The 22,808-nt window shown below is 40.7% G+C and overlaps 2 protein-coding genes across 3 annotated transcripts in view; one reads left to right on the top strand and one right to left on the bottom strand.

Moving 5' to 3' along the window:
• The window catches only part of SH3D19 (SH3 domain containing 19), a 139,374-nt gene that overhangs the window by 97,943 nt on the left and 18,623 nt on the right, over window positions 1–22,808 (bottom strand). The window lies entirely within an intron of this gene.
• PRSS48 (serine protease 48) lies at window positions 13,324–20,169 on the top strand. The gene is given in 8 exon segments (XM_054595594.1): window positions 13,324–13,366; window positions 13,887–13,895; window positions 14,473–14,635; window positions 16,571–16,830; window positions 17,522–17,691; window positions 19,740–19,904; window positions 19,907–20,020; window positions 20,023–20,169. Coding segments are annotated over 8 exon segments (1,071 nt in total).

The following is a 22,808-nucleotide window of genomic DNA, read 5'->3' as shown; positions in this document are numbered from 1 at the left end:
TACTTTTCCTTTCCCTTCTGGGACTGTATCTCTTCCTAATGGGGGAGATGAGACTTCATATCTTGAGATCTTTTCGGTACTTTATTTGGCTCTGGAATTGCCCTCCCCACAGACCTTCCTGCAGCCCAAATCAAGCAAAACTGAGATGCTATCATAGAGGCAGAAAGAAATACAAGCCAGGTTCTTGGCTTGGAAATAAAATGTAAGGACAGTCTAAAAGTGCCTAGAGAATATGGACCTCACCAAAGCACCACCAGAAAGAGTGGTGTTTGAAGGAGAAAAGAGGCATCTTCTCTAAATTCTACTCTTGTTTCAAGTTACATAAGAAATATAAATACTTCATTTAAAATAGTTTACTTCTTCAAAGAAATACTTTAATCAGGATTCCAAAGGATGGCATCAGTATTTATTGAGAGACAATATAAAAAGACAAGGTATCTTTTTTCCAGTCCCCTACAAAACTGCTTATTATGTTAACCAATGTGCTTTTTACAATATTATAACAAACTTGGTGAATTTGTTTCCAGGGGTTAAAAAGTTATCTCCTGACTTAAGAGTACGCTTCTTATTATCAGATGATATGAGCTATGCATTGTAGTTCATTTTTTTTCTTTGCCCTAGTGTCTAGAAAGCTTCAAGTTAAATGAATTCTCAATTTCAATAATTATATTACATAATCCCATTCTTGACTTTTGCGAAGTATAATCTCCCCTTTATTTCTACAGGCCTTCTAATCCTGTTCATTTTTATTGTACCCATGAGTCCTCCTAGGCCAAGCACTGGGCATGGAATATTAAAGAATCTCTACCCATTTGATTGTAATCACCATCATCAGGTCTTTAGAAATGGCAACCAACATTTGTTCAGCCTTTTCTAAACTCAAAAGTTCTCCAAGCCAATGTGTGGGGGAGGCAGGAATCAAGTTGATCATCCTGTGCTCCCCACACAATGTGCTGTCAGTCAGCTCTCAGAGCCCCTTGCCTTCCCCCTTTTATGAATGAGATATCAATTAAAAATAAATCCTCCTGAGTTATTTCCTTCTTCTACCTCGCTCCAACTAAACTGTCAACACCTTGAAGGCAGGCAGCCCCATGATTCATACTAGGTGTATAAGGTGTTGTGCCAAATAGACCCAGTAAATACTTGTTAACTTAGAAAGGCAAAGAACAAAGTACATCAAGTAGAGATTGAAGCAGAAAACAGAGAGAGAAAGCAAAAAATATTGGTCAGCTGCCTGAGACACTTACTTCTTTTTTCTTTTCTCTTGTCAGTCCTGTAACAAACCTTTCTAGAAGCCAAGGGCTGGAGACAGCCACTCTGCACAGCCCTTTTTCAATCTAAACTCAGGGATCTGCCCTATGTTGGTTTACCATTGGTCAAGGAGGAATTAGAGGGAGCAACTAGGGCAGATCCCTGATTGGGTAGCGGAGGTCTGTGAATCCTAGAGTGGCTGCCCAGGCACCGAGAATAAAACCCAGATGTCTCCCCATAGCCTACACGCAGGAATTGCCAGATCTGCCCGTTTTCCCAACCTCGCCCCTTTCCTCTCCAGGTTTATTTCAATTCCTAGAAACTGCCAAGCCCTTTCTAACTCTTTCAGGGCCTTTGCATACTCTATTCTCTCTCTCGATTGCTTTTCCTTGTAGATTTTCTCACGGCTAACTCCTAATTTTGAGGACTTAGTTGAAAAGTTCTCTCTTCAATGAGACCTCCTTGAATACCCACTCCAAAGACTTTTCCTATCCCGTACTCTCTCACTTAAAACCCTGTTTGTTTTCTTCATAATAGCTATCACAATTAAAATTTTACTTGTTTACTTATTTGTAGCTTCTCTCTCTCTCTCCCCCTTTCTCTCCCCCTCCCTCCCTCTCTGTCTGTCCCGCTAGTGCGCCTGCGCGCGCGCACTCGCTCGCTCTCTCTCTCTCTCTCTCTCTCTCTCTCTCTCTCTCTCACACACACACACACACACACACACACACACACACACACACTCAATCCTTATGACCAAAAGCCCTGAGGGCAGATCATGGCTGTATCATAGTCTCAGGAGATGCTCAGCACTTATTGAAGGAACATCAGTGCTTAGGAAGAACTAGGGGAAGAATGCAACCTCCAGAACTGTGGGCTCTGCTAGATATTCCACAGCAGAGTCACAAGAAATCCATGTTAATTGTTCTACTTTTCTCAGGTCCAAGGACACCAGGAAATACACCGTATTGGTGGGGTCACTTCAGATATTTGGTTGCCTATGCTCCAAAACAACAATAATACCTGGGTCCAGGATTGCTCTCTTCTCCAACTTCCAGGGAAACGCATCCAGCTCCAGCGCTGCAGCAGAACTGGCTGGCCCAGTTTCTCTTAGCCCTGTTGTTCTGCCCCCCCCCCCTCAGGAATGCAGCTGAAGAACTCAGCCGCCTGCTGGGTAAGTGGTTGGGGCTACTCTGGGATTTACCAATGTGAGGATAAGTAGACTTTATGACCCCTATTTCCTAAACTGACATTCTCTTTCCCTACTCTCAATCCAGCCCCTAGCACCAAATATTTTACATTCTCCAGGCACTTAATCTGAGGTACTGCAGACTTCAAATTCTCCTTGACCCTGGACCTTTCCTTTGCCTTCTTCGTATTTCTGATCAGCACGGGAGTTTTGACCTGCTCCATTTCTGACCTGGTCCTGGTTCACCCCTCTTAGGCAATCTGGTGGCCCCCTGCTTCCAGGAGGTCACCATATTGATGCCAAACTTAGTGTGGACACCCGACTGGCATAGCGCACTACAGCCCAGAACTCTTGGGCTCAAGTGATCCTCCTGCCTCAGCCTCCCGAGTAGCTGGGACTCACTACACTGGTTGCCTCCTTCATATTTCTTCTGTAATCTCTTTGCTTACTTATATCTGCTTTTGTTCCTGTTTAGCAAGAGTAGCAAGACCTTAAAAGTGAAAAGGAGCCCTGGCCAGTGTGACTCAGTTGGTTGGAGCATTGTTCTGTAAATCAAAAGGCCACAGGTTCAATTCCCTGTCATGGCATGTGCCTACGTTGCAGGTTTGGTCCCAAGCTGGGGCGTGTATGAGAGGTAACCAATCAGTGTTTTCCCCTCACACGATGTTTCTCTCCCTCTCTCTCTCCCCCTCTCTTTCCCTCTCTTTGAAATCAATAAGCATGTCTTAGGGTAAGGATTAAAAAGAGACATGAAAAGGACAGGGCGATGAGCTTAGAGGACAGTTCTTGGTCTGAAAATAATACAGTTCTCATTTCATTCCTGGGTCGAGTGTGTGTGGGCCAGTGGATAGGAGAAGCAGACATGAAGATGTGCTCAGGAAAGTAAGACCACTCAGCAAGTCCAGAGTCAGACTGGGAGAGCAGAGCTTCATTTCTGTATCAACTGTCTCGATTCTTCTTCAGTATATTAGATCCACCTATTTATATCTTATGGAATAGAAAAATATATTCCAAAGACAAAAAACTTAATTCTGCATCATTCATTGTTCCTGGTTTTCCTGAATCACGAGATTTTTCTGTTACTTGTGCTGAGCAGGAGCAACTGCTTTCAGCCTTGTTCAGACACAGGAACTCAGACTTTAGGCTGTTTCCCAAGCCAGACATGAAAATGCTATCTAATATGGGGCAGAATATTTGAAATTAGAGGCCCAAAATCCATATCCTAGCTGGAGGTTGCTTCCGAATTTTTTAAGGCAGCTTTGACTGTTTTTGACCTCACAGATATGAAGCCGTCTTATACACTGAAGGAACTAAAAGTGCCCCTCATTGATCTCCAGAAACACAGTGACTATTATCAGAAAGCAAGCTTGCTGCGTGGAGTCAAGCCCCTCGTCACTGAGGCCATCGTCTGCTCCAAGCAGTCGGGCAGATGTATCAGTGTATCGTAAGGATCCACCCTATTGGCGCCTTTCAGAGCCTCTTCCCTTCCCCATGTGCTTCCATGGCCCATATCTTCTGAGTCCCTGGGTAAACCCAGGAGTGCCTGGACAGGCCCTGACTCCACAGCTCTTGGCTAAACCGCTGGACAGTCTCCCTTTGCCCTGTGGGTGGCTTGGCCATCTTTGCTCCCTCCCCCAGGGCAGCAGAGGAGATCCCCTCATAGTGAAGTGGAGGATTTCTGGATCCTGGCAGGAGTGGTGAGCTGGGAATCAAGCTGCAACCAAACCAATGCGACTGGAATCTATACAAACATCCATTTCTGCAAATCTTGCATTGAGGAGGCAGCAGCCTCGCACACTGACTTTTCTCATACCCTCAGTCCGGACTTCTCCGGGCTCCTCCCTGTTACGCTTCAACTGCTCACTTCCCTGGGGCCACCCTAACTGACTGAGCTCAGTGTGGTCAGGGTGAAGGTGCAATTAAGAACAAGAGAGAAGGGGAAATTCTAGAAGTTGAGGATTTTGAAGATTCAGCAAGACAGATGCAGTTCTGCAACCTCTAAGCATAGCCCCCATTAGTCTAATCTGCTGCTTGCCTTTTTTCCCCCCAGGTCAGCCTGGAAAGCGACACGCTCAGGATGAATAAAGTTTGGTTGATTCTAACTATTATTTCTCATATTTGTTCTCTTGATGAAACTGGAAACAGAGACTGGGGAAATACAGAAGCACAGAAGCTTAGGGCTGAAAAGGGATCTGGAAATCACTTGGCCCAAGCAATCTCCACATTCTGTGGATGAAGGAGCTGGGGTCCAGATAGTTTGCCCTTGGCTGAATTCAGGATGAAAACCATCCAATCTGGGACAGAACTGGGTCTGAAGAAAAATCAAGGACTCAGAAGATAAGAAGGTTTTAATGAAGCGAGCCAGGCAAGAGGAGCCTTGGGCAGTATTAGATACCTATTGCTGAAAACAACAAACATACATTATCTCACAGTTCCTGTGGGTCAGTGATCAAATAGTCTGGCTCAGGGTCGTTTAGGAGGCTGCTGTCACCAGCGCCAGTTGCAGTCAGCTCTAAGCTCACCTGCAACAGGATCTGCCCCCAAGCTCGCTCCTTTGTCTGGGACTGGCCTCTGAGGATCAGTGAGCTCTAGGCACACTCTCTCGGCCTCCCCTCCCTGCAGGGCTGACTCGGGGCACATGGCTTCCCAGAGTGAGTGATCCCAGAAGTGAGAGAGAACATCCAAGATGGAAGCCATGGTCTCTTATAATCTAATCTCAAAACTGACACCTCATTACTTCTGTTGTACTTTGTTCTTTACAAGTGAATCAACAAGGTGTGAATATCAAGGTGAGGATCATTCCCTTATACCTAGGTGGTATAAGGGAAGGGTCTGGATTAAGAAATTGGGAGAAGGGGGCAAAGACTGACTGTGTGTGGAGTCATGGGTTAAATAGAAGCATGGGGGAGGTTACATGGACACGTGCGAGGAAAAATGCCTTCTGAGTCCCCCATTAATCCCACCCACGGAAAGCACCTCATGGTTGTGCTCATAGATGTCTTGGGGTTAGAGAAGGTGTCAAAGAGATTTCCAACTTGCATTATCCGTGACCAGAGAATAGTTTAAGGACATGTCTCATGTAAGAAGTGTATGACTGCTGTACCCCTACCCTTTCCCTGGGCCTCTGGCACACACGGAGTAGTTAAGAATCTGGGGTGTGACACTGGCCAATGCCAGATTAATTTATAGATTTCACAAGATGCTGATTAAAGTAATAGCAGCATGCTCTGTATCACCTAGCAATGGTAAAAAATAATTAGGGGTCTGGCCAAAGCAGTGGGATGAACATCCCTTGCTCAAATTTCATTAAGTACTACTAGAATCATTGTTTAAAAATAAAAATTTTCATTAATAACTATAAGATAAGGTAATTATATAAAAATAAGTATACTCAATCTGGACCATTAAAAAGCTTTTCACATATATGAAGAAAACAGTAAGAACTCTGAAAAAACATTAACTCCCCCATACGCAAAAATCATAAAGTATAAGCAGGATTCAAAGGATGTTTACAATTTATTTTCAAAGGGACACTGTTCACATTGTTAAGATTTCATTGGGATGTTTTTAGATGACAATGTTGCAGAACTGCAAGCAAGGTACAACTGAAGCTGTGAAAAATGCTTCAGCAAAAGAAAAGATAAAGTCACTAAACATGGGATTCAGAATAAGCAAAAAACATAAATAAATAACAATGTGAGAGAAGATGGATCTAGATAATAGAGCCAAGAAATCCCACAGAGATAAAAGAAGGTTTCAGAATCATAAAATAAAAGAATTGAAAGGCACCTTCCAAGTTTATACAATAGAATTCTCAGCTCAATCAATCAAGGCATACATTTGCTTGTTTAATAGACCTTTCACTTTTTAATACAGCAGCACTGGAAAACTATCTATCTATCTATCTATCTATCTATCTATCTATCTATCTATCTATCTATCTTGGCTGTTGGGAATAGGAAAATGAACACTATCTTCACTACATAGCACCTTCCTGTCCCTTGCCCACCAGAATCCTCTAAAACTGAAACTTAACAAATAAAATAGACACATAATGGGTGAGATGGAATGAGATTGTTATCTGTAGAAAGAACCCCCTAAAATTCAGTTAATACATGCCTCTGTGTTTTACAAATAAGCTAAACTTGGAGATTTGGATATAACCTCAAAGCAACATACCAGGAATAAGAGCACACCTGAGGAAGCTTAAGTCTAATCAGCAATAGTACACAGTGACTGAATAAAAACAGTATTAGCAAGGGGAATGGTCAGCATGGAATCTAAGGAAGCAAAAGCTAGATAGCTGAATGTGTTAAGGGAGAAACAACCCTAGGTTGGTAACCCTAGGTTGTTAAGGGAGAAAGGCTCTGAGTGTGATGAATATAAACTTCACATTTATTTAGAAAAACATGTCCTGTTAGGGAGAAGTGCTTTAACTTTGTTTTCATAAATAAGGAATATTTCATCCTAGTAAGTGAAATGCTTGTGGAGATTAACCACTTCCCTTTGTTCTGATCTAGAGTCTCTTCAAACCACCACCCACTTACTAATTTGGATTCCCTACTTATATAAAGAAGGTGTACCCTGGTTGGGAAAAATGAAAATTCTAAATAATAAAAACGAATAGTTCTCATTGCAAATAAACATTCTGGTTCATACACAAGTCTATTAAAATTTAGCAAGTCAGTCTCTTGAGTTTGATCTATTCTAGGTGCTCTGACAAACCCTGAATTTCATAAGCTAAAAAGCTAAGGGCCCAGACTGAGATACCTTGAGCCAAGCCATGTTGGCTGTGAAAGGCCTGCCTAAGCAGATTCTCTGGGTGACCCGCATCTTTATCTCATCTCTAACTGTGGCAGGCACTTACGCTTTCTTTATGCCTCCTCTGCTTTAGTTAACATGCTGGGCACTTGAAATATCCTATTTAGTCCTAACACTTTAAGAAGGTATTATTTATCCCACTTTTACAAATGAAAGTACACACACATACACACAAAACAGCGGAGGTTCAGAGAGTTTAAGTAACTTGCCTAAGACCACACAGCTGATACCAGATTAAACAGGTTTATCCGGGACTGTCTGACTCAAAAGATTTGGCTATTTCCACTATACCAAATTACCTCCATTCATTGTTAGAAAGCAACCACAGACTGGCCAATAATGCAATGAGCTGGGGAGGTGAAGAACGTTGTGCCTGAAAGGTTGTGCAGGGTTTAGAGCCCTGACACAATGGATGCCAAGTATATGGACTAGTCCAAGGACATTTTGGTTAGTGGAACTAAAAGATGGGCTAAAAGTTTCTTGTCCACGTTTGAGCACTAGGACCAGACTGGCGCTGTAAATAGAGAGCATAGGTGTCTTAGTGTTATAAGGTGACATCAGGCAAAAGCCAGAGCCTGCTATACATGTGCTAGAGAAATCAATTATTCCTTGGAAGACTGTTTCATAAGGTGATTTAATCATTTTCCAATATAATAGATCAATCTTATGGGTTGAATTTTAAAAAGAGACAATGAGATTCATTTGCCCTTGCTGGAAATGCAGATAAAGAGCTACAAAATTTACAAAACCACCGTTATCCCTATTTTATTCTCAGGGTCCTCAAGAGAAGATTGCATCCTTGAAGTGGCATCCTTGCTTTACAGCAGTGGTTCTCAACCTAGGGACATTTGGCAATGTCTGGAGACATTTTTGGTTGTCAAAATTGGGGGTGGGTGGTACTCCTGGTGTTTGGTAGATAAAGGTCAGAGATGCTGCTTAACATCTTAAAATGCACAGAACAGGCCCCCTAACAAGCAATCAGCTGGCCCAAAATCTCAACAATGCCAAGAGTGAGAAACCCTGGTTTACAGGCATGAACATAAATTGAAGCTATCATCATCATGACCTGTTTTCAAGAATCAGAGAACTACAAGTACCATATGATTTCACTCATATGTGGAATCTAATGAACAAAATATACTAACAAAACAAAAACAGACTCATAGATAGAGGGGTTGTGGGGCTGGTGAAAAAGGTGACAAGATTAAGCAAAAAAGGAAAAAAACTCATAGATAAAGACAACAGTATGGTGATTACCAGGAGGAAAGCGAGGTAGAAAAGGGTATGGGGGCGGGGGGCAGGGGACGGTGATGGAAGTAGTCTTGGCTTGGAGTGAACACAATATACTATACAGATGATGCATTATCGAACAGTATACCTGAAATCGATATAATTTTATTAACCAATGTCACCTTAATATATTCAATAAAAAAGTAAAATAAATAAAAATAAAACTGGAATATTAGTTCAACAACCACAAAAACAGCAGCTACGATGTATTATTGCATGCATAAATAAGCGAAATCCAAGCTAAGAACATGCCCTGGATTTTATTTAATTCTTACAAAAATCTTTTGTGGCATTATCATTCCCATTTTACAGAGATGGAAAGGCTGTCACTTAGCCAGAGCCACACGAGAAATATGAAATCTCTTACCACCAACAATATATTGCCACTTCCCAAACCAGCAGTTTTGTGTACAGCAGAGATATTTACAGATAACTAATGATAACAAGGTAGTGATCTGAGAACGAAGAATCTAAGACCTGGAGATAGAGCAGGACCAGGGAGCCGGAGAGCTGTCTTCAGGAAGGCCAGTGGAGGGGCCGCTAAGCACCTGCTCTCTTGCTTCCAACTTCTTGGCAAGTCCTTATCTTAGAAGAAGCAAGGGGGTGGTGAAACGGCAAACCCAACATGTTTCATGGTTGCTAAACCAGAAATAAGACAATATCTGCAGAGGAAAAATGGAGGTAATAACAAAAATAAAGATAAATAGGTGAATGAGCAATGCATAATTTAATGTTACATCTATCAAGAATCTTTGAGATCAATGACTACCTATAATTCCTTCATGTTACAATAGTAAAACAAAGGTCTTGGGGGAAAGGACTTGCTGAAGGTCATAGAGCCATCCCCATCAAAATGACAGAGTAGCACTGTGAGCTGAAAGCCACAGATTTCTCCAGTATGACAAAAGAGTTTAGCTTAGATTTAGAAAGGACTCACAATTCCAACTCCCTTTTCAAAAATGAACACTTTCTTACATATCTCAAGGCCATTATTACACCTATCAAGATTAACTATAATTCCTTCATACCATCTAATACCCAGTTTATTACCAAATTTGCTTCCTTGTATCAAAATGTCTTTTGGAGTTGGTTTGTTATATCATAATCCAAACAAGGGACATGCACACACTTGCCTCTTAAGTTTCTTTTCATCTAGAGGTGTTTCCTCCGTTTTTACCCTCACATAATTGACTTACTATAGAAACCAGGTCAGTTGTTTCATAAAATATAGCACATTATGGATTTGACTGTTAAGCTCGTTGTGTTGTAATTTAACCTACTCTTTTATCCCTATATTTGCTGTATGTAGCAGAAACTTGAGAGAGGTCACATTTTTGGACAAGAACACTTCACTGGATGTTGCTTGATACTATGTCACATCAGGAGGCACGTGCCCGCCTTACCCTACTTTCCACGATGCTACGATTGACAACAGGGTTCGAATGGTAATGCCCTCAACAACCCATCAACCTTTCATCTGCTTTCAGCTACTGATAATCATCCCCTGAATCAATCTAATGAGGGGCTGCAAGCGATGCTTTTCAAGTTCTATCAGTCCAACCACATTTATTAGCTGGAATTCTTCCCTCATGAACTAAACCATTTTGTTACTCTGAACTATAGTTTGGACAGTAAAAGCAAGATAACTATTTAATTCTTTCCTTTTACTTTCAATTTCCAAGTAAAGTGCTGATATCTTAGTTACTCCCAATAAAGTTTATTTCCAACTAAACTAGAACCAAAACCAAAAATACATTTTTATAAAACACTTAAAAGGAAAAAGAAAAGACTCTATGAACCACCCAACTCACGTAAATAGTACTGACTAGTGACCAGATTTATGCAGGGAAATAAAAGTCCAAAGATGTAGGACAACCACAGACCCTCAGAGGGAAAAGAATATCTGGTCAAATTTTTGTTCCTTTGATAAATCAATAGAAAGACTTGTCCAGAGCTTTGGTGTCTTGCAAAATGACTACCTTTACTCCAAACATGACTTGAAGGCAAATCTCAAACTGAGGTCTGACTTTTTTAGAAGCTATACTTAAATAAGTTGACTAAATAGATAAAATGGTCTGTGAATACTATAAGTTAATTGAAATACCCACCCAGATGGTTGTGATAGGAATAAACCTTTTTGTTCAATTAAATTAGGACAAAAATCACATGTTGCAATATTAATTTCAGAAAAAATCAAGGTGAAAATCACTAAAAGAATAATTATATATGATAAAAAGCACAGTGCATGATAAACACATAATCAGAATGAATGTATAAACCACACACACAAAAACAGGTGACTAAAAGAAGAACCACTAAAAAAAAAATCTATGAAGGAACTAAAATAAATAGTAGTAGTAGATTCTCATCTCCATCAAGATACAAATAAAGAAGAATGGATCTGAAAAATATAAATCAGGTAAAAATTCATAGTTGTGGCAGTCAGTAAAAAGTAAATGGGTCTATATATTTTAGATGAATGGATAAAAAATATGTGGTACATTTATACAGCAGAGTACTACGTAGCTGTAAAAAAGAAGGAACTCTTACCCTTTGCAACAAAGGGACCTGGAGAATATTATGCTAAGTGAAATAAGCCAGTCAGAGAAAAACAAATACCACATGATTTCACTCATATCTAATGAATAAAATGAACTGACAAACAAAATAAAACCAGGGGCATGGATACATGGAACAGACTGACAGATCTCAGAGGGGTGGGGAGTGGGGGTCCTGGAAGAGATTAGCCAAAGGATATGTATGCATATATGCATGGCCATGGGCACAGACAGACAACACTGTGGTGAAGGCACACAGCTGTGAGCGGGACTGGGTGGAGGAGCTCAAAGGAGGGGGAGCAATGGGGGGCATCTGTAATAGTGTCAATAAAAAAGTAAATGGAAAAATTATTTTTTTCAAGTGTTCACTTCTAATATCTGAAAAAGAAATGTATTTAAAGAGGCAGACATCTCACCGTATTGAGATACAGATAATCCAGCACCTGCCCCACCACTGTCTCCACTGCTCATCTGGCCGTACTCTGCACCCGCCCACCCCCCGCTTCAGGCATAGGGGCACTTACTCCAAAGACAGCTAGTTCACGGGCATGAACCTGTATCCTTACAGCTCTCCTCTCCTACCGGGGTCATCAGGTCGGTCCTATGGTACCCCGAGATGTCCTAGCTACTCTGTTTTCCTTTTTGTTCCATAGATACCTGCATTCCTTTGCTGGGGATGCTCTAACAAAAGTACCATAGATGGGCCGCTTAAACAACAAGACGTTTTTTTCTCACAGTTATATAGAGGCGAGAGGTCTGAGATCCGGGTGTCAAGGGGGCCTCCTGAGGGACATGAGGGGAGAGTATTCCAGGCTTCCTTAGTGTGTGGATGGCCAACTTTTGCCTCTGTATGAGTCTATGTCCAAATTTCGCCTTCCAAATTTTGTCTTCTTACAAGGACAACATTGATGTCAGGCCAGGGCCCACCCTAATGACCTCATTTTACTTTAATTACCTCTTTATAGACAATCTCCAAATATGGTCACATTCTGTGGTACTGGGGGTTAGGACTTCAACATATGATTTTGGGGGAGACACATTTCAGCCCATAACAATATCTTTAAAGTAATCCTCTTTTTGTTTGAGCTGGGTTCAGTGATTCTCTGTTGCTTGTAACTGAATAAACCTTATCAAAGCAGTTAAATTTTCTGGGCTTCTATTACTTTTTAATTGTTCACGTGTATCTTTCAGACCTCCCAATATTTTAAGCTACAAGAGAACAATAATATGCTACTACTATGCTTTAAGAGTCCACTGAATCCTGCCTCTACAGACCTAGTTCTCTACAAACAATCGGTCTAGAAAACAGGAAAGGCACAGAGAAGGGTTCTGTGGCAGGCGCTGTGCTGCACCACCCAGATCCTCCTTCGGGACTGAACCCATTCATTCTCCCAGCAACCAGCAGCAGCGACAGTTCACAGCTAAGTCCCATTCCAAGAACCGCCAACAGAGCCTCCCACTTAAGGTAATGCCCCGTTCTTGGAGGCAGCCTGCATCCAACCATGCAGAAGTCCACGTGCCCGGCCTTCTGCCTCAGTTCAGGACATCTCTGCAGGTCAACTCCAGCTTCAGGGGAACTTGTGCCATTGGCTCAGAGACATCCACTGCCAATGCATTAGTTTGACTCTCCCTCTGTCCAGTCCTACTTCCAACCCACCTTGAGGTGTTGATCCTGATTCACAACCCACGAAACTTCTTGCCCACAAATCTCTTATCATTAAAGTATTGCCCAAATAATCTGACTCGTGGTATATTTTCCAGCTAACACTGTAAAGAAGATGAAAAAAATAAGGAAAAATCAGCCAGGAAAAAATAAGGAAAAACTGATTCTCTTTTCCATTTCTTGCTTTTGAAGACCCCTGCCCATCTTCCGCTTCCTTGCTAGAGAAAAGGGCCCGGTTTCTTCCTGTGCCCCTAACTTGCCTTGGCGTCGCCACTGCACCCACCCCTCCCCCACCCAGCAGGCGTCCGCTCTTCCCGCACAGCAGGGGGCGCCTCAGGCCGCCCCCCTCCCCACCACCCGCTCCTCTTTCTAGGTGCGGTGCTCTTCTCAAGTCTGGTCCCTTCGGTGCCTGGCCCTGAGTGAAAGTCAAAGGAGAGAAAGGGGTGAAGCAGAGGACTCCATCCAGGAGGGAAAGCTGGTCCTGCCCCTCTTCTGGCGTCTGCCTGGGAGCCTGAGTCCAGGAAGCAGGAAGTGCAGTTTCTGAGGACAGGGACATGGGCCCTGCTGGCTGTGTCTTCCTGCTGTCCCTTTTGCTGGGTGAGCCCCTCAGGTGGGCTGGGGAGGGGAGGAGAGGTTTTCTGGCTCAAGAAGTTACCGTTTAGAATAAGATGACACTTCGCTCATGTGATTTGACTTACAGTAGTGTGCCCCGAGAAAATCCTGAGAGGATATTACATGCCAGGCGCCTTTTCAAGTATCTTAGATAGAGCAGTCAACAAAACAGAGATCTCTGCCTTCGTGGGCCTTATGATCAATACACATGTTGAACACGCAAATTATGTAGCACATCAGGAAGTAACAGACACTATGACAGGAAAGGGGCAGTGCATGGAAGAGGCATGTTGTAATTTTAAATAGGGTAGGCAACGAGGTTTTCGTTAAGGGGGAATCATTTGAGCAGAGACTTGAAGCAGGTGAATAATTTGACTAAGAGGCTCTAGGAAAAGAGAAATTCAAGCAGAGGGAACTAAAAGCACAAACGCTGTTCAGTGCTTTCAGGCATAAGCTTGTTCATTTATTTTTCTGGCGATTCAAAAGCAAGATAGGCTGAGAGTAGCCATAACAGGTGGCAAAAAGGAAAGATACACAAATACTGCAAAATGCCAATTCAGTTAAAGAAAACAGGACAAAAGTAAACAGCTTATAAACATGGGCAGCATCTGAAGGCATCATCATATCTACAACCTAACATCTTGATATTCCTGATGGCAACCTTGAATCACCAAGTAAAAATTAAATTATATTCCATGTATGCTGCTAAAAAAGGCAGGCGGGTATGTAATAATTATCAAGACTTCCCAGTAATGGGTGAACAGTTATAAAAATTTTGCCTTGAATGCCAATCAGAGGAATTTAAATAAGTGGAAAGCCTCGTTCAGGGAATTAAGATATTGTGTTATTATATATTAATGATACGGTGTGTCTGTCTTAGGGTCTTGCCCATGCTGTTCTTCCAAAAAGAAAGACCAGCAGGCAGGTGAGTGGTCTCCATTTGGGCCCAAAACTACTGGGTTTGGAACTGGAATAGGATGGCATATGGAGCTGGGGAGGAAGCAGGTCCTAGAAATGGCATTTGGGGATGATGAGAAAACAGGAACCACAGGACACTGAGATCCATGTTTCCCTCTCTCTTCTTTCTCTAGTGTGTGGACAACCTGCATACTCAGGCCGGGTAGTGGGAGGCCAGGATGCTCCCGCGGGGCGCTGGCCTTGGCAGGCCGGCCTGTACTTTGGCCTGACTCAGGTCTGCGGAGCTTGCCTCATCAGCGACAGGTGGATCCTGACGGCAGCACACTGCATCCAAACGTGAGTTCTAGCTAATGCCTAGGCCACAGACAGGGTCTCCGGAAGCGTGAATGTTTCATGAATGAACCAACAGACAAAGGAAAGTGGTAAGATGGGTAAGCAGAAACCACAGGTCACCTTGGACTAGGGACAGGGCACAGAGGTAGGAAAAGAAATAAATAATGAAAATAGGCACTGTATTAGAAACTTTTCTTTTTGCCAAACTGATTTCTAAACACCAGTCAGGGAGTTTTGTCTAAAGCTTGTTGGGGGTCGTAAACTCACAACCTGAGCTTTCTCCCAGAACTGCTGAGAGAAGCAAGGTGCCATGTGGTGAGTAGCCTAGGGAGAAGCCCATGTAAAACTAATGTTTTTAGTCAATACCTAATGAAGATGCAAAGTCTGCGAATGTAAGGGAGTTTGGAAACATCCTCCCAGAGTGAACCTGGAGATGGCTGCAGCCCACCTGACTGCGGCCTCGTGAACGAGCTTGAGCCAGAGGCACCCAGCTAGCCACACCTGATTCCTGGCCCAGGAGATAAGTGAGAAAAGTGTGAGATGAGTGTGTGTTTTAAGCCTCTAAGCTTGTGTGGTAACTCGTTATTCAACAATAGATAACTAATATATACAGAAATCAAAATGACGGGACTTTTCAATAACAACACTGAAAGCTCAAAGAAAATGAGAAACAACTTTAGAATACTGAGAGAAAATTATTTCCAACCTAGAATTCTACCCATATGCAAACTATTGATTAAGTGTTGGACAGAAACAAGATATTTGCAAATATACAAAACAGCAAAAATACTATCTCTCCTGCACATTTTCTCAGGAAAATGTCCTTGAACAAAATAAAGGGGGAAAACACAGGGAATTATGGGATCCGGAAAAAAGGAGAGACAACATAAAAGAGAATCCTAGGAAAATGATAAAGGAAAATACCAAGACTGGAATTGGAGCAAGAGGGCAGATGGCTTAAAAAAAAAAAAAAGGTATTGATAGAATGCCTGAAGATTTTAACATACTGAGAGATTTACGCTCTGGCAGAGAATGTGGGGGATGAATGATCACTTAATGATAGGTAATTAGAAAACAAAACAAAAAGGCGAGATCCCATTATTAACCCCAGGACAAACAAAAATATTTATAAGAAATGTATTCACAGGACCCAATATGGTCCAGCAGTAAATAATGTTTATGTAGTCACAATAACATACACATGAACTATTGATCTAACAAAAAATTATACTTGGTTAGGAGGATGCTGAAAAGGAAGTAGAAGGTTGGCAGTAATTATTGGCTCAATCCTCGCCTTTCACAATAGGAATACAATATTCTAAAACTAAATGAATAGCAGTAAATAGAGTTTCTTGAAAATAACAAGGAAAATACTAAAAGACATAGCTAAGAGTTGAAATTGACTGCCTTTGGATAAGTGTGAACTGAGGGCAGTAGAGCAGAGCACTTTTTATTTAGTACATCTTTTCAAGCTACTTGACATTTTAAATAGTATATATATATATATATATATACATATATATATAACTTTGATGATTATACTTCACTTTACATTGTTATTTAGAAATAAAGCTCTAGTGCTCAGAAATCAAAACTGGCAATAAAAAACCCAATGACTAGTAAGCACACAGGTGATGGCTGAAACCATGGAGAATGGGAGAGGTGAACAAGAGAGCCAGGGAGGGAGGAAATGCAGGACAAAAGGCGCCATAAGCATGTAAGAGGAGATCACAGAAACAGTAAAGAACAATAACAAAAATAGTCGTCAGGAAGGCGGGAAGAAGAAAAGCAGACAAACCACCCTAGTCCAGGCTGGAAGCTGCCTGGTTAATTCCCAGTCTGGTACACCCCTTTCTTACAGTCTTACTGCTTGCTGCACCCAAATAGGTTGTTCTGACCCAACTGTAACAGATGTGCTCCACTTTCTCTTCCCCTTAGGACCTGGATTCCTTGGTTATATACTGTGTCACTGGGATCACTTAAAGCAACCTATGGCACTGTGAACCATCATGTATCCCAAATCATTTTCCATCCCAAATCCCAAGACATAGCTGCAGACATCGCCTTATTGAAGCTGGTTGCTAGAGTTAACTTCACCTCTTCCATCCTGCCCATCTGCCTGCCCAATACCACAAAGCAGCTGAATATCCCTGGCTCTTGCTGGGTGACTGGATGGGGAAAAGTTAAGGGGGATGAAGGTGAGACTGGGTAGAGAAAGGGGTTGTGTTATATGTCACCTTCTTATACCCACCCGTTTCAGAAGGTTCAGATTCTAGTCACATCATTACTGAGACAAATATTTTTTGACAAAACCAGGTCAACCTAGTGATATTATCTATAAGTCTTCAAATAAAATGTCTTTTTTTTTGACATTTATATGTTTATTTGCTCTTCTATCCTGACTTGAGTCTAGCTGTAGCTGCAACAGCAGATATGAAAAAATTTAAACACATAATTACCTCTCTGAAAGAGATTAACAAACCTGACTTAACACTGGGGAGAGTGTAGTGTTTTCTTAATGTTTTTAAAGTGTTTGTGTCACCTGTTTCCCAGGATGGAGTAAAGACAAGAGCAGACAAGTGGTAAAGGAAAAAGTTTTAGAATACTCACATCTTTTCTTAATGAAAACATATCTGAATTTTTATTTGGAACATTAGGAATACCCCACACTGGCACATTTAAAAAACCTCAGACAAATAAAAGTAATTTTGAATTATCCATTGTTTTAAATTAAGGGTACGAAAAACATTCTTCCACTAGCACACACAATTGGAAAGTGATTACATTCTGCTTTTGAATTCCCACTCAGAAATTTTGCACATCATGACTGAATGATGCCCCTGCACCTTTCCAGATTGCTTTTCCTTTCTTTCCTGTCTATTTTTACAGGTATTGATTACAGTTCCACCCTCCAGGAAGCAGAAGTACCCATCATCAACCACCGAGCTTGTGAATATATGTACAACCCAGTCGGCTTCATGTTGCCAGAATTAGACCCAGTGGTCAAGAAAGACATGATTTGTGCTGGTGATATTCACAATAAGAAGGATTCCTGCAAGGTTAGGGTCTGCTGCTGAAATTTTTTAACATAAGGTCTTAATGTGGATCCAGGTATTCCTACCTGTAAACAATAGTGGGTTAGGAATCAAGATACAAGGGTTCTGATGATAATTCTTGTGTTACCCTGGACAAGTCACTTAACTTTTACATATGAATTTAATCTCTTCAACTGCTGATCTAGTGCAATGCTAAACTAACCACTAGTCACTGGATTTTTTACAAACTCGTAAATTTTTCTAAATATATTAGGAGGTTGATATAGAATTGCCAATCTTTTTATATTTTCAAGTAATAATGTTTCATTTCATATTCAAAAGATGTCATTCCATTGTCTCCTGATCATAACTATCTGATGAACAGTCAGCCATCATTTGTGTCTTCCTCCACTGAGTATGACAAGTTGTTTTAGTCTGGCTGCTTTCAATTTTCCTTCATATATGACTGTCAGAAATTTGATTGTGATATGTTAGATATGCTTTTCTTTGTATTTATCCTATTTGGAACTGGCTGAGTTTTTGGCTTTTTAAATATATTCTTTTATCTTTCATCATAACTTGAAAAATTTTTATTCATTATTTCTTCAAATATTATTCTGCCTCATTTTTCTCTTTTCCTCTTCTGGTTAAAACCACAAATGTGTAAGTTATACTTTTTGATCTTTTCAGAATCTATTCATTTTATTTTTCTCTTTTTCTAATCTTCAAGATACTCTAAATTAATCCATATTCAAAATCATTGTCTCTTTCTCCTGTTATCTCTATTTCTCTGTTAAGTTCATCCAGTGAAATTTTTCAGATATTTTATTTTTTAGTTCTAGTATGATCAGTTAGTTTTATTTCTTCTCTCTCTCTTGCATACACACACATACTTTTCTATATCTCTACCAAGATTTTCTATCTGTATATTTATTATTTGCAAATCATAAATGAGACATGGCTTCACATTCACTAGGATGGCGACAATCAAGACAGATATGACAAGAGTTGAAAAGAATGTGGGAAAATTAGAATTTTCATACACCTGGTGGGAATGTAAAATGGTGCAGCTGCTTTGGAAAATTGTCCGTTAGTTCCTCAAAAGGTTAAATATAATTACCACACGACCAGGAATTCTACTCCTAGGTATACACACAAGAGAAATAATAACATATGTTCATATAAAAACTTTAACATAAAAAGTTAATAACAGCGCTATTCATAATAGCCAAAATGTGAAACAACCCAAAATGTCCATCAACTGATGACTAGATAAACGAAATGTAGTATATCCACATTTTGCCATTATTCAGCCATTAAAAGAAATGGAATACTAATATATACAACATAGATGAACCTTGAAGAGAGTACGCTTAATGAAAGAAGCCTGACACAAAAGGTCACATATAATATTATTCCATTTATATGAAATGTCCAGATTATACAAATTTGTAAGGCAGAAAGTAGACTGATTATTAGTTGGCCTAGGACTGGAGGGGTGGGAGGAAATGAGGGTGACTCCTCTTTTGGAGGTGATGACAATGTTCTAAAATGCAATGTGGTGATAGTTGAACAACATTGTGAATATACTAAAAAACTGGTATACTTTGAATGGGTGAATTGTACTGTATGTGAATTATAACAATAAGGCTGTTACAGAAAGGACAAGCAAGATTGAAAGACATACCACCAACTACTTACTATTACTATTGTTTATATAACAAAGGATTATTTTGACACTAAAAAAGGCTGTAAGAACCTAAAAACATAAAAATAAGGGCAGTTCATTCAACTGAATAACTTTAGTGAAAAAACATCACATTAATTTATCACAAATTAGTATTTTTAAACTATCGATATATAGATTGAGCTAAGATCTCTGCCAGTTTCAAATTCTATGATTCTAGAATTCCTGTGCTTTCCCCCTAATACAGGGGAAAGTCCCGCTCCCTCTAGAGTTCTGTTGCTCCGCAGGCTCCACTGCCCCATTCTAAGGAACTCTCCACCTCTTGTAGCCACTCTCCTATTCAAGGCCTTTTTCACTATGCTCATGACCTTTATCTCTTCCTTAGGGTGATTCTGGAGGGCCTCTGTCATGTCATATTGATGGTGTATGGACCCTGATAGGACTGGTAAGCTGGGGATTAGGATGTGGTGAATCTCTTCCTGGAGTCTACACCAACGTGACCTACTATCAAAAATGGATTAAAGCTGTTATTTCAAGAGCTGATGTTTGGGGGCCAACAATCTGGACTTATCTGACTTCCTGTTCCCTATTTTACTGTTCTCTCTGGCTCTTTTGGGACCCTCCTGGGCCTCTGGGCCAACATCTTACCAGGAGAGTGGGCAGGCAAAGCTGAAGCCATTAGCCAAGTACAGGGCTGGGGAGGGAATGCATGGAGAATAAACCCCAGGGGCTGAGAACTCACAGGAGAGTCCCTGGAAACTCTGAATAACTTCATTAAAATAATTAGAAATAATTCTGGGTTCTTGATTCTGTAAGCATGTTTTAGTGGTTGGAATGTGAACTACTGAGAAATAAGGCTGTCACTTCTATCTATGGCATTTTTTTCCCCTGACTGTGCATCTTGCAAGGCAAGAAAGATGACTTCTATGAATAAGTATTTATGAAAACAAATTAAATGTCTACTGGAGAAACAGGAAAGAAAAAAAGTATCTGTGGAGGAAAAAGGGAAGGACATCAAGGAAATAAATTTAAGGGTTTACTTCCTGCCCATGGACGCATTGTAAGCTTCTTACCTGGTCTGTATTTCTAATGTGCTCTCCTCTCCTATCCTATGCTTTCCCTCTGATGCAAAAGGTCTAGTAAGAAATGGACTTACGTAGTTCAGCTCTAGAATTTTCAGAAATTTTTACTCTTTGAAATATCAATGTAACCAATTGCCAAAAATGGATTATTGCCATGATCACAAGAACTGAAGTCTTGGGTTTTAATAATCCGGACCCATCCAGGTTGTTTAATACCAATTCTATAGTAAAGTATAAATGTTTATAAGGGAAAGATTATATTCTCTACTTAACTAGCATGCTTCCTTTTCTTAAAGAATCACATAACGTATACTATTCTTTCAGCTCAGAGCTAAGTTTTAAACTTGAGCTCAGTCATCATTTTTATCCTAGATTATATGCTATAGTTCCACTTGTAACCCCTTTTTGTTTAAATCATCCATTTCTCATCTGAGTGAACTTCAGTTTTATCATATCTGTGTAAGTCAACATTCAAAAACAATTTTGGGGTTAAATTCATTTACTAGGAAGTAAGGGTAGGTTTGGAAACTTAAAATCCTTGCTGACCCCTGCCCTCACCTCTCATCTGGACTACTTCAACAGCCTCTTAACTGGCACTCCCACATCCTTTCCCTCACTTACACCCACGCTAAACTCCATTTATCCTCTACAGAATTCAGATTGTTTCAAAAATAAAGGTATGTTTTATACTTTTCTCCCCCTTGCCCTTGCTTACAGCACTTCAATCGTATCCATTCATTGCTCATAGAATAAGGACCCAAGTCCCTAACAGGACCCACCAAACCCTGTTGGATTTGACCTCAGCCTGCCTCTTTAGCCTCATTCAGCCTCATTCCATCCTGCTCCACATGCTTCCACTTCCTCAAATACTCCAAGCCACCTCTGAGTACTGGACTTTTACCTCTTCCCTGCTGCCTTCACCTACTTAATTCTTGTGCCTTAAGATCTCAGTTTACCCTTCACTTCCTTAAGAAGGCTGTCCCTAGCTCTACTGATGAGAACAAATCCCTCTAAATGTATTCTCACAGCACTATGGAGTTGTCCTTCACAGGACTCAACATAGCTATAATTTAACATTTGTTTGTATAATCATTTACTTGATGTATGTCTGTCTTACCAAAATGTATGCTCCATGAAAGAAAGAATTTTTGTTTTTGCCAACCACTGTATCCAGTCTCAAATATTTGCTGAATGAATGCATGCATGAGTGAATAACACTCAACCTCTTTGTCTCCCCAACTAAGAACCTGGGGGTTTTATTTACTGAGGTAGCCCAGAACCTGGCATAGTATCTTACCCAAGTAGGTTTCAAATATTAGTTAAATAAAGTGATGAAGAAAGAAAAGAATGTTTCAGCCCCTTCTCTCCAAACATAAGGAACAAAGGAGAGAAAAGAGTACAAAAAGCAAGTAATTGAAAGGTTTCTCAAGGCAAGAATTCAAACTAAGCAAGCTCTAAAATGACAGAGGGCAAAGTAAAATGGCAGCTGAGAGAAAAGAACAAAAGAAGGAAAGGAGGGGCAAGAAGAGAGGAAAGACTAAAATGAAGAACCAGAGACCAGCAAATAGGAGGAGAAAGACTACAAATAGATGAATCAGGAGGACAGAGCAAGAGAACATAAAGAAGGTCAAATACTTTTTTTTTTAAATAAAAAAGCCAAATACTTCTGCCTACCATTCCTCTAGACCTGAGGAAGAAAATGTTCCACAGCATGGGAGCTGGCAAAACTTTTCTCATGAAACTAGAGTTGAAACTTAAAAACTTTTGGAGGGACAAGTCCATTCAAGTGGAAAGAAGGGGATATGGAAAGAAGAGGACCACATAAGTACACTGTCCTGGCCATTACTGGTCGGCTGTATCAGGAGGAGCACCTGACTGAACAGCTGCCCAGAGGGCAGTGAGGCTGTTGGATTATCCTACCCAATAGTTACACTTAATACTGGACAGCCTGGGCTAGATTAACAACTGAAGGAGACAGCCAGACAGTAGATTCCTGGAAATCTTGAACAGATTGCCTAAGGTCAGACACAGTCAACATCTGGCATTATCAGAAGCAGATCCAGAAAGAAAAAACAGCAATCTCCTACCATATAAGTCAGGAAGTCAAGACAGATCAATTTCAGAAGGAGAAGCAAAAAATGAGTCTCACAAATAATGGGAAGACAAAGAAACAACCCCCCCTCCCCAACCACAGTCAAAGGGAAAGGAAGAATCCTCAGAAAGAGAACTAAATAAAATAGAGACAAGTTAACTATCAGATACTGAGTTCAAAACAGCAGTTCTAAGGAAGATCAATGAGCTCAGTGAGCTCAGAGAGAATTACAAAAAACTACAGGGAAACTACAAGGAACTTATTGCAAACTATATCAGCA

This window comes from Pteronotus mesoamericanus, unplaced genomic scaffold (genome assembly GCF_021234165.1).
Source record: "Pteronotus mesoamericanus isolate MK-2021 breed Mesoamerican mustached bat unplaced genomic scaffold, CSHL_Meso_final contig_163, whole genome shotgun sequence".
Taxonomy (NCBI): Eukaryota; Metazoa; Chordata; class Mammalia; order Chiroptera; family Mormoopidae; genus Pteronotus; species Pteronotus mesoamericanus.
The sequence above is the reverse complement of the archived record's forward strand: the minus strand, read 5'-3'. Positions and strand labels throughout refer to the sequence as shown.